Raw genomic sequence first — 11,774 nt, 5'->3', positions numbered from 1 at the left:
ACCATAGCACTTTTCAACACAGTACTTTTTATAGGGATCACTCCAGTCTGAATTCAAACACTGAAAACCATGAACAGCAGGTTCTACAGAACAGTCAGAGTCACTCTGCATTAGCACAGTTTGTCCAAAATCCCTCTAAAAAGCTGCCCTCCTGAGTACTAGCCCATTTATCCAACCTGAATAACTCTTCTCCCCCTATCTTTGCACTTTGCAACTGTTCACTGCCAGCTTTCCTCTCCCCTTGCCAAGTCTTTTCCCACCCAGCTTTAACTTTGTTTTCCATGCTGAGCTCTTTAGCCTCCCTCTGCCACCATGTGAATGTGCAGGGTGAAACTCACGGTGCTCGGTCGAGGTTCAACCCATTCTGTCTTTGTGCATTGATTGGAGGTAGGACAGGTTTGCTGTTAATCTCAAGCCCTCTCCGCAAAGTCTCCCTGATTTGCTCTGTATCTGCAAAGAGAATTTTTTTAACATGACTTAGAATCCCCAGAAACAACACAGACACAAGAAGTTATCAGGTGTGTTTCATCTAAACTCTTCCCTCTTCAGAAAGAAGTGTAGAAATGTAATGGGGTAACACTTAACTGCACTTCCTGAACTTCCTTAGGAGTTATTTCACTTTATAATGTCAGCTTGAATTCCCTTGTTTGGGCTTCATTGTTATATCAGGCAAGGAGAGCTGGGATATTTGGTACTGAGTCCTCCTGATGAAGAAATTCTGAGTCTGAAAATTTTGTAAATTTTAATAAATGAGGTGTTTTTTAGTTCTGTAACTCTCATAGAACCTCCTGACACTTCCAAACCTTTGTACCGGAAATAATTTTTCCCATTAGGCATAACAGGAATTTGTTCCTTTCCCAAATGAATGTATGAAGGTTTCCTAGTTTTTTGCAATTGGCTTTGGAAATCTGTTGATTAATTTACAACAAGGTTCACAAAGGGAGAGATTTTTATGCAGGGCAACCTTTAGCCTCAAGCTCACATCTGAAAATAAGCTGCAAATTATGTAGTTCAGATGTAGTCTTTTTACTTCTGCCTTTTTCTGAAATGTCTACTGGCCAAATACTTTCAATAGGAAGCTTTCCTGCCTTTCTTAGAAGTTTCCTCATCTATTTTTGAGAAATGTGAGAATTAGGTAGAGAAAAAAAAACTCAAATTATTTAAAAATCTTTTGAAGGATATACAGATTTCATCATGTATACCTCTCTTGGGATTTTGATTTCAAGGCTGAGGCAAAATAGCATTTTTAGATCCAGTGCAGTTCAAAATATTTGCACAGAAGCCAGAAGAAATGCTGTATACCTTTAACTAATTTTTACCATGGATTTAAGAACAGATGCCATTCCTGTGGAAACCATTGTTAATTCCAGGAAATCTCAAGCCCTCAAATTAAATGTTGCTTCACCCATTTCAGAGGTAACATGCATAATTTCAAGCCTGTGTAATGGCTATGACATCTTTACCCTGAGAAGCCATCTCACTGCAAAGGGAAACTCCACATTTTTTTAGTTCTTCTTTTTAGAGTTTTGTATTTGCACGAATTCCTTGAGTTCAGCTGCAGCAATGTGCAGCGTCAGTCCAGCTTGCTTCCCAAGAAGGGATAATGTTAATAAGGAAACACAGCCTGGGAAAATGAAATTGCTTCACCGTGCAGGTGTTTACAGTCCTGCTTTCAGCAGGTGCTCAGTTTAACTTTGCAGATTCAGATTACAATTTGCCTAAAAACTGAAAGAAACATTTAGACAAAATAATGCCAAGAACTCTTTTCCTCTCTCCTGCCTTCTTCAAAGAGGCCAAAATCCATTTTGTTGCTCTGAGACACACCAAGCCTCCCAATGACTGTGGAGTTTGTTATGAACTCGAGGGTGCAGCATGACTCAGTGCACTGCCCAGACCCACCAGAACAGAAGCTGAAAGGCTGTGACAGCGACTTGGCCCAGGACCTCTCACCTTTCCCAGAGAGCCGCCGAGGCTGGGTCCCAATGCAAATGCTCCTGCTGTCTTCATCATCCTCTGGTGGCCGGCTCAGGTCATCCCAGGCACATTTGGCACTCACTCCACTCAGGTTTGAGCCATCTGTCTCAATCCCTTTGTCGACTCTCTCCTGCTTGAAAAGATTCAAAACACCAAGATTTTTTTGGAGCGTGGCTTGAGCCTGCGTTGGAACCCACCATGGTGCAGCCCAACCTTCAACAGCTCCTGCAGATCCCTTTTGTGGCCAATTTCCACTCTCTGGACCCTATGCTTTGCTGTGTCAGCAAACAGCAACTGCTCATTGAGCCAAATCAGGAAGCCACTCTGAACTAAACAAACCTTTTCCATAGCAAGTTGGTTTGAAATGCCACCCTGTCCCCACTGCTTCACTCCGTGACCCTGACAGGCACAAAGCAGGGGGAGATAAAGGTGGAAATCAATGGCCTGGGGTGTGCAGGATTGCTTCTTTCAGTGTTAACACTGATTTATAAAAACTTGAAATATTTAAGGCACGAAGCACAGCCTGGCAGTCAATCTCATATATGTCAATGATAACAAACCCCTGAATAACTAAAGTTCTCTTACTAACCTTACCAAAGAGTCCCACAATGAAAACAGCTCATGGAGAGACTCATCATTCACATGGGTTCTTAATTTGCAAACTGCCCAGAGAATCCCTGCTTTCTACTACGCTGGGGTGTCCCATAAAGGACAAACATGCAAGTTTGGATGTGCAAGGAGACACAGATCTGTTCCCAATATCAAAGCTTTTGCATAGCTTTCTCTATTGGCAAATAAACAAATTCCCTCCCTTGCAAGCTGGACTTTCCAAACACGTAAACAGTGTTTGGGTCTCAGAAGGTGTCACACACCAATCATAAGCAGCTGGATGCTCTCAGGCACCAGGCATTTTCTCAAAGACACATACATCTGCTGCCAGCAAGACTGCCCTAAGCTACAGCCAAAACTTCTACAGGAAGTTCCACCTTCTTGGACATGGCATCGGTCTGAATTTCCACCTGTGACCCACAAGGGGGTAATGTTGAGCCGAACAAATTCGGGGCTGCGGTACACCGAGGAAGGGCTGGCACCTCTTCCCTGGCACCGAACCAGCCAGGCTCGCTTCCCCCTTTTCTGAAGGGGTGCTGCCTCTGGTACTGCTCAGTGGCACCAGCAAGATCTGCATCTCTCTGCATACATCTGTGTCACCCCGAAACGCAGACAGTCCCAAGAAACATCAAAGATTTGAGGAGAGAGCAGAGTGGTGTCATACACAGTGGGAGAGGGTATCTCCACTCCATGTAAATACCCTCTGTTTTGACATTGCCACTGAAGATAAGAGACTGTGCAAACATTTTGCTCTTTGCAAAATCTGTCCCCAAGAAACAGTTTCCAGACTAGACCAATAAACATCCCTCCCCTTGCCCAGCTGTGCATGCTGCACCCTGGGAAGAGCATTGCCTGTTCTTGTGACCATTCAAGAGAGGATTTGAGCAGCTCAAAGATAAGCACAAGCATTCAGGGTGTGTTTGCACAGCGGTTTAAGTTGATGTAATTTGCAATGACTGCAGTCCCACCCTCTTCCATGTGCTCCTATCCCTTCCCTTGAGCCAACTCTTTTTTTTGGTCATCTGGATCATCTCCCAAAACACACTCTTTGGCCCAAAATTGAAGTAGGAGCCTGTGGCTGAGTGCAGGACCACAGCAGTCTTGACTGCCTCTCTTCTGTTTTTCTCCCCTTGTTAGGCTCTTCCTCCAGCGTCAGGGGAAACTGGCTTCTCGAAAATGTAATAGGAAAATCTGAGAAACAATAAATCTGCTGTTTTCTTTTGTTTTATCCTAAACATAAAATTAGTTGTGTCACCCAGAAATAGAAGTTGTGGGGAAAAAAATAAAAATACATCCGTTGCTACATATGCAGACAATGCTCTAAGTGAGATTTAGCACGTGGCTCCTTTGGGAACCCTCCATGGTGCTCTGTGAGGACCCAAATGAGCTGGCATGGGGAGGTGTAACTTGTCAGCAAAGTTATTTTTTATCCCAGTCACTGGGGAAGCATGGGAGAGCCACCAAACCTGCATGAGCAGGGAGAAGAAGAGGCCAGAGGGCTGTGAGGCTCTGGTGGGATCTGCTCCCCCATCCCTGCAGCCAGGGCCCCACTCCCAGCCAGACCCTGCGGACACAGCGAAGAGCCTCGGGGAGGGGGAAGGACTCTCATCTGCAGCTCAGCTGGGTTGCAGAGCACTTCCTTAGGAGAAGAAGTGCTGCTCTGTTGGCATCCCTTGGAGATCAAGGGGAGCTGATGGAAACGAGCTGGCTTAAGGCAGCCTAATTTGCATGCCTGTTTCATAATGTTTGCAAGTATTGATGTTAAAAGGGGAAAAGTCAAAAAAAACCCAATCGGTGTAGACTTATAGCTGTGGCAATGCCCAGTTCTACCCCACCTTAGCCAGCAAAGATTTGCCTAGACTGAGTTGTTGTTCTTCCTTCCTTGAAAGGGCAGCGTGAACAGGAGGCTGGAGGAGCCCAGGGCAAAGGAGGTTCAGCTCTTTCCTTCCTCAAAGAAAGGATATTTCTGTCCCATTTTCCTCTCAGCATGTGGGAGGGATGCTCTGAGGCTCTAAGTCATTGATCCCTTTTTAAATGAGCCAGAGCACTGCAGTGTGACCTGCAGAGCAGCAACCACAACTCAGGAAATTCAAATCAGCTTTATTCTCTTCTGAGATATCTGCTAAACAGAAGCAAAGCACTGAGAATCAGCACAGAGCTGGGGACCGACAGGAATTGTTTGACTGTGCTGCCAGGGAAATCTGAATGGCCTACAGGGAAGCCTGGCTGAACAGAAAACAGCCAGCGTTGCCACAGTGTTAATTGCCGACATCCTGGGATGACATCTTAGTTGGGATCCATTCTCAGCAACTCTGAACAGAAAGTACAGCTGCTGCTGCCAGAGCTGGGTTTAGGCCTCAACCAATTCCCACAAGACACAATGCAGCCTCCAAACAAGCTCTGCCTGCTTCCCAGGCAGACAACATGCTTGCTGGCTCCCAGGAAAGTTGTCCAGTTTCTCTGCCTGTTCCCTCCCTCCCCTCCACCTCTCTTCCACTGCTGCCTTTCTGGTCTCACACACCCTCTACCAACACCAAGAAAACGACGCTCTATCCTCTCCCCACTAATAAGAGCAGAAGGCACAAGACAGGGCTGAGGGCAGCCTGGCACAGCCTTACTCCCTGCACTCAGCAGAGGCTCTTTGTGGGACTCAGGGGTGGATTTTGCTCTATAAATCCCCGGGGGCTGCGGCAGCAGAGCAGGAGGGAGGTGCACACACACACCTGCCCATCTGCACTTCTGCAAGGGCAAGAGAGAACAGAAACAGGAATGTGTTCAATGTGAGGAAGTCCGGAAGGACCACAGACATAGCAGCTTTCAGCAGCAGGACACACTGGTGAGGCAGAGGTACTCTTTTATTTGCCTTAACTTGCCTTGGCTGACTCAGATTCCAGTAAGCTGAGCTATTTTTCATTTACAGTAAATTGAAAAAGAACTTGTTATCATTAGGAATCACCAGTGTGCAGACAACAGAAACACCTCCAGGAGGGGAGAGGGCAAGGTTCTGGAAAGTCTAAAAACTTTATGGGACTTTCAGTTGTATTAGCTCCCACATTGTGGAACATTTGTGGAACATTTTTTTGTGTTTCTCAGACTGGGGTTATTCTAGATGAACAAATCCTTAAAACCAGTAAAAGTATAATTTGGTTTTGTTCTTATGCTTTCAAAGTAAAAGATGCTGTGAAGCAACTGAGAATAATCAGATGCAGACTATAAGCAAATGCTTGTACAAAACATGCACATTTGCACGTGCCCTACCAGGCTGAGCCATAAGTTCTCTGTTAAAGGCAAATACTCAGTGATTCACTGAAACATGGCCAGCACTACACTGGATTTCCTGGGGACCCAAGTACTCCAGCTCTGCTGAAAGGATTGCAGAACTGTCTCCCAAATGCATGGATCAGGAGAAATCCATAGTACAGCAATCTCTCCATAGAGGTCCTATTCTTATCTTTAAATTTCAGAAATTAAATTGAACTTTGAAGAAGAAGGTTTAATATCTCTTCCTGCATGGATTATTAATAACTGCATGTGGTACTTTTGGGTTCCCATCATTTCTCAGTCCACATTAACTACTTGGCCCCAAGTGATATCCTACAGGAATGAGCTACACTGTCACATTTGTTGTGAAAAAATAGTACTTAGTTTTGAGTTTTCTGCATGTCATGTCCCCTTACACTTGCATATAAAAGAAAGGACGAATTTTCTGGTGTACCATTCTTAAATTATTCTATGTCTCTCATCTTCGTTCTTCCTTCTTTCTAAAACATCCAGTCCAAATGTTACCAATTTGTCTCCTATAGGAGATTCCATTTTCCTGGTCTCCCTTCTCTATCTTTCTTCCTAGAGCTGCCATTCATGTAGGGCTGGACATGTCCCTCTTGAACCACCTCTAAGAGAGCAAAGAGTTTCTAAGACTTTTCCTGGATTATTACAAACATTGAGAAGATCAAAGCACCTTTACAGAAGATATTAGAACTGTTGTGTAACAGTTGGCTTCTACAAGAGACATGACATTTTACAAACTAAAGACATACTTGCAGATGTGGGTCAATCTCGAATATGGTCTCTCCTCTTCGCATGTCTGTTATCAGCCAGGGGCCTCCAGCTCTACAAAGAAAGACAGGTAATGAACCAAACAAGCCCTTTAATTAGAACTTTCCAGCAGGGTCCTCAGAGTGGACCTGTACTTTAAGGAAGCACAAGATAAGGGTTAAAATAAGCCTAGAAACCCCTCTGTGTGGTGTATACATCCCAAAGCATGCATCTGCCCTTTACATTTTCCAAATAAATAAATAATAAAAGCCCTCCATGACCTAGCAATTAATCTGCTCAGTGTCTGGCACCACCCAGACGTGCACAGCAGTCAGGACTGACACAGGCTGTTATCCCCTGTGCAGGCCCCCTTGCTCACACAACACTGAGACGGGGTTTAATCTTACAGGAAACAAATTGTGACTGAGAAGTCCAGTGTAGCCTGACTCAAAGAAAGATGGGCAAGGGATGGAGTCAAGATTTATTCCTCTATTACATATCTAAGAAGAGAGCAGGGCTCCAGTGGGACTGCACTTTTGACAAGATTGGCAGTCACGTTCAGGACCACAAAGAGCTTGTTGCTGTGATAAATACTATCACAACAGACATTTTGCTTAGTTGGTACTTAATGGCCAAATTCTCAGATGGTTCAGGGAAATCTTTGTTATCATTAGCAATAAAAGTTGGAAGGTTCAAGGTGTTTCCCAACAAAGGTGATAGAAAACAGATTACTGTGAAGATGAAATACTCAGAGACTTCACTTTGGGTCATAATGCAGCCAGACTGCAGAAGTCAGCCTTAGACAGTGCTTTTCATTTGAAGTAAAAACTGAAGTCTTTTGGAACTGCCATAAATTTTTTTTTTTCATGAGATACTTTGTTATTGCAGTCAAAAGCCCCCTCCTCTGGCCTAGTTTGTGTTAGTCTCCAAAACACTTAAGAGTGGGAGCAAAAGAAGTTAATATTTTACAGGTTTTCAGATGCATGGATAGCCACTCGTTTTTTCACATCTCTTTGCAAGTTGTGAATTATTAACTGCAGGGGTGTGACCTGCCACAGTTCCTCACTAGGAAGAGGAGAGGCAAGAGACTTTTACTCCATTTCCACATCAATGGCTTACTAGCTTGCAGCTTTGCCTTCAAATTATGCACATTTGAGTCTCATTTTTTCCTTGGAAAGGTGCTTATACCGCAGCACAAAAGCCAGAAACCAACATGAGAATAGAATGAGGAGAGAGGTGCTGTGTCTGTATTGACTTAGAGGAACTAAGGGAGCTGCAGGCAGTGTTTATTGTCTCAGAGACCCAGAAACAAAGCTTGCAGCTGGACAAATTCACTCTACTCTAGGGCATTTGCATGAATTATCTGCACTTATGCCTAAAAGGAAAAAGTTCAAGTTTAAAAAATTCCAGCTCTTCTAAATAATCAATCAAGGCTATTGTGACACTAAAGAGTGTACTGTTGTGCCCAGAAACAAATATTCAGAACTATTTTGCTTTAAAAAGTATGTATTTTGATTTACAATCACAAGGCAATAACTTCCACTGAATTTAAAAATGTTTAAGCAAAATACCTGCAAGCCAAAAAGATTTAGCTGCACCCTGGCAGCAAACAAAGTATCAACATATCTTTTACCATTTAAAACCCATCTCTTTCTCAACCCAACATCATCTTTGTTATTTCTCCCATGGCAAAACAATGAACTTCACTTTCATGAATGCTCCTCCTGCTGCAAACTGTCCCACCAAGAGTGGGCCAAGTTTGAGAGTGACTTTCTCACTTTCACACAGTACTTCCAGACAGTTTTGTAAGCCAGACTCTCTCCTTCCTTTCTTTGAACTAAACAGCAAGGTCACCAGTAACAGTTATCCCAGGAAGAACAAATGAGAAAACCCTGCAGGCATAAGAGGAAGGAAATTAAGCTTTCAAGACCTCATTCTCTTTCACCCTGAACATGTGGACTTCCACATGCATTAATTTGCCATCTAAGTGTCTGTGTGTGAGAACAGATTTGCAATGAATTCCCATCTCTTGCTACAGAACAGATTAAACAAGTTCCATCAGCAAGTTAAAGATTGTTAATAAAAATAAACAACTGAATTGTTTTCTATAGAAATGCTCCCCTATATGGGCTATGTGACCACTTACACTGGGACAGTCCGAAGCAGTTCCAGAATCCCTTGACCATTCCATTGCTGAGCTGCATGCAGTTCCTCAGTGCAAACCCCAACAATCTGTAATAAATAACAACAGACATACTAAACTGGGTGGGAACCACGAAAGAACTGTGGAGAGAATGTGCCATGTGGTACTGGATCAAACAGTGCACATACAGAGAAGCACCATTTCTTTAATCTAACTAGATATGCCAGGACAAATGGAGCCTGAGACAACAGTAGGATCCCACAAGACCTTGTTCTCTCTCTCTACACTGAGCATGTGAAGCGCTCTGGTCATGTAACATTTAATCTTGTACAGAGTGTGTGAATTTAACAATGAAGAGGGTCTGGTGACAAATCAGGGTTTATACACTAGTCTGCTTGACTTTTCAATCAAGTCCACACAGACAGGACAGAGCAAGACAGGTTAGGGTCTGAGCACATATAAACACTGCTCTGTCAACTGATTGCTAGGGGCAAATGCAATACTGCACAAGCAATCTCAACCAGGCAAGGGACTTGCTGCCACATGGGATTGCTTTGGTCCTCATAAAATCCTTGACCAACTCAGTTTGCTGACTGGTTACATCTCACCCAGCACCATAAAGTAAAGCTGCTTACACACCACATAATCCACTTGTCACTGCAGGCAACTGCAGACTTCTGCCTTCCTGTATAATGCAGGATATGTTTGCTTTTCAGGATAGGAGCTGCCACACTGAGCAATACCAGATGTCTCTCTAACAGCAGCTGAGATCAGCTGCTTCAAATGAAGGGGTGAAACACCCTTCAGCTGATAGCAGAAGGCAGTTTCTTCCTGCTGTATCAACCACTGGTTTGTGCCTTTGAGCACAGTGATTCACCCTGAGATGAAAAATATTTTTTGCTATTGCCTTCTATTTTCTTCCTCAGTACTCCTAAGTCTTTTCCAACAACACTGAATTTTTCGTCAAAATCTGTTCAACTGATGTTTTAAAAGAAAAGAGGAAAACTGAAAACCAAGTTCTGAAGAGCAGCAAGCAGAGTGAAGGATGTGCCTTCTGCTGTAGGCACATAACTGCACTGATAGAGGTCTACGTGGAAAACTCTCATGTCAGCATGCACCCAGCTCTGCACACCCTCCCTCTCCTGCCCCTTGCAGAGTTCACTTTGTCAGGACCCAGCCCTTGGAGGTGCACTTCATCCCCGCCCATCTTCCAGGCTTCCTCCATCAACAGCCTGAATCATCCCTGCTTCAGGACACCCCTCCCTGGGCCTTCACTCACTAATTACATACAAACAGCAAGACTCTAAAGAGGAAATTATTTTGTGTTCATTCTTTGCTTTTTGTAATCATTTATCCTCATGGGTCAAAATAAATTCATAACAACAAGCATCAAACAAAGGGGAAAACCAAGTCAGCTGTATGTGTTGTGGAAGATTAGAGGCCAAGGGCCTCAGGATACAGCAAGCTGACTTCTTTGATTCAAGACAGCTGGGCACTAAAGAAGAGATGAGGACTAACACAGAATTAGCTGGAGAGTCAGCCAGGGATTATCCTGCTTAGCTTGGCTCTCTGTCTCTCCTTCCAGGTCCCACAACTCACCTTGCACTAATTAATCTCACACCCACCTTGTTTTTGTTGATAAAACACAGACATTTGGGCACCTCAGAAAAGCCTTGCACAGCAGTTGTCTTGTGCAGGTTTGTGGTAACAGAACTTCTTTTTACATGTTGCAACTATAGCCAATGACCAATGGGAGCAACTAGAAGCTTAAATTGTAAAATACAGACACTTGCGTTTTCCCACAGGGTGGAAGCTTTTCCATGGAGCATGAAGAAATCAGCAGTTGGCATAAACTATGCCACTCTTCCACTAAGGTTATTAACCCAATATGCAATTTAAAAATATCCAAAGCAGCCCCTATCTGAGAAGCATCGCTGAGAAGGACTTTGGGAAAGCAAGCAAACCTGTTTGACCACAGAAGCTCCCCATGCTGAACAGCAGAGTTAAATCACAAGGGATTTTTTTTAATGTTTCTTTTGCAAAGCAAACCCAAACCTTTCTTAAACAGTAGATCAATACAGGAAAACTCAGCCTCTAAAGAATCTTTGTGTCAGTACTGCAAGCTATTTCTGCCATTAAGTACCGCTAAAACAGCTCCAAGTCCTGCTCCAAACTCTTCTCTTCCTGGCATTCAAACCAGTGGATCACTCACCGATATTACCAAAGCATTTATTTTAATTTATCTTTACATTAGCTTCTAAAAGTGTTTCTCTCAACACCTTCTCTCACACTCTTAATTTTTTTTCAATGTTCATGTTTGAAACTGAAGACAGGATAACAAATATCTGAGTTACACGGCTCAACACAATGTTAGCTGCGCGCCATGCCCAGGAGGTGGCAGTCGGAGTCGTCGTGGCTGGGCCGTACCTGTAGGAAAGTAACGACCCCAAAAGGAGTCTGCACCGGCTGCATCTGGGGATCTTCTGTCAGCAACATGTGCTGGATTCGAGACTCACTGTTGTCCAAAGGGCTGTGCCACGACACGTGGTCACCACTGCAAAAGGTGTTTTCTGCAAGGACAAGAAATAAGAAATATTTAGTCTGTGAAATCTGCTAGAACATTCCTTCTCTTGGCAGCTGCTCCTGACCGCTGCCAGGCAGGGACCTCCGGCCTGGGCTGGGACAGTCACTGGTGACTATTCACAGTGACTGCCCCTGGCCAGCTCTGCTGAGCCTCTGAACCACCTGAAACAGGAATGGAATCTCATTGAGTCATCTGAATTCAACACTGATTTCAAAATTGTCCACTCTTGAGTCCTGCAGCAAAAAACACTGTCCTGCGTTGATATTAAGCCCAACACAGGAATACTAGCAAATAAAATTAGCCTGTCTCTCAGGTACTATTATATATGTGTGTATATATATATATTTATAAAAATATATAAAATGTACTATATACTTCTTTCTTGAGAAGGCACAGAAAGTCAGCAGGCCATACTGGATGCCCATTGCC

At 43.8% G+C, this 11,774-nt stretch overlaps 1 protein-coding gene and 1 long non-coding RNA gene across 4 annotated transcripts in view; one reads left to right on the top strand and one right to left on the bottom strand.

Annotated features, from left to right (window-relative positions):
• SUFU (SUFU negative regulator of hedgehog signaling) overlaps nucleotides 1-11,774 on the bottom strand; it is a 90,242-nt gene that overhangs the window by 34,540 nt on the left and 43,928 nt on the right. For 2 of the 3 annotated variants that reach the window (XM_068197927.1, XM_068197929.1), the window contains exons 4-8: nucleotides 11,189-11,331; nucleotides 8,765-8,850; nucleotides 6,621-6,693; nucleotides 1,951-2,107; nucleotides 339-450 (exon numbers count right to left, since the gene is read on the bottom strand). In XM_068197927.1, the coding sequence (XP_068054028.1) occupies nucleotides 339-450; nucleotides 1,951-2,107; nucleotides 6,621-6,693; nucleotides 8,765-8,850; nucleotides 11,189-11,331 (571 nt within the window). The remainder of the gene's footprint in view (nucleotides 1-338; nucleotides 451-1,950; nucleotides 2,108-6,620; nucleotides 6,694-8,764; nucleotides 8,851-11,188; nucleotides 11,332-11,774) is intronic. The other variant, XM_068197928.1, reaches the window with a different exon arrangement.
• On the top strand, nucleotides 2,102-9,799 carry LOC137478231 (uncharacterized). Its single transcript, XR_011001465.1, has 2 exons — nucleotides 2,102-3,275; nucleotides 9,478-9,799. It is a non-coding gene; the product is annotated as an uncharacterized lncRNA (long non-coding RNA).

This window comes from Anomalospiza imberbis, chromosome 8 (genome assembly GCF_031753505.1).
Source record: "Anomalospiza imberbis isolate Cuckoo-Finch-1a 21T00152 chromosome 8, ASM3175350v1, whole genome shotgun sequence".
In the NCBI taxonomy this organism is placed as follows: domain Eukaryota; kingdom Metazoa; phylum Chordata; class Aves; order Passeriformes; family Viduidae; genus Anomalospiza; species Anomalospiza imberbis.
The sequence above is the reverse complement of the archived record's forward strand: the minus strand, read 5'-3'. Positions and strand labels throughout refer to the sequence as shown.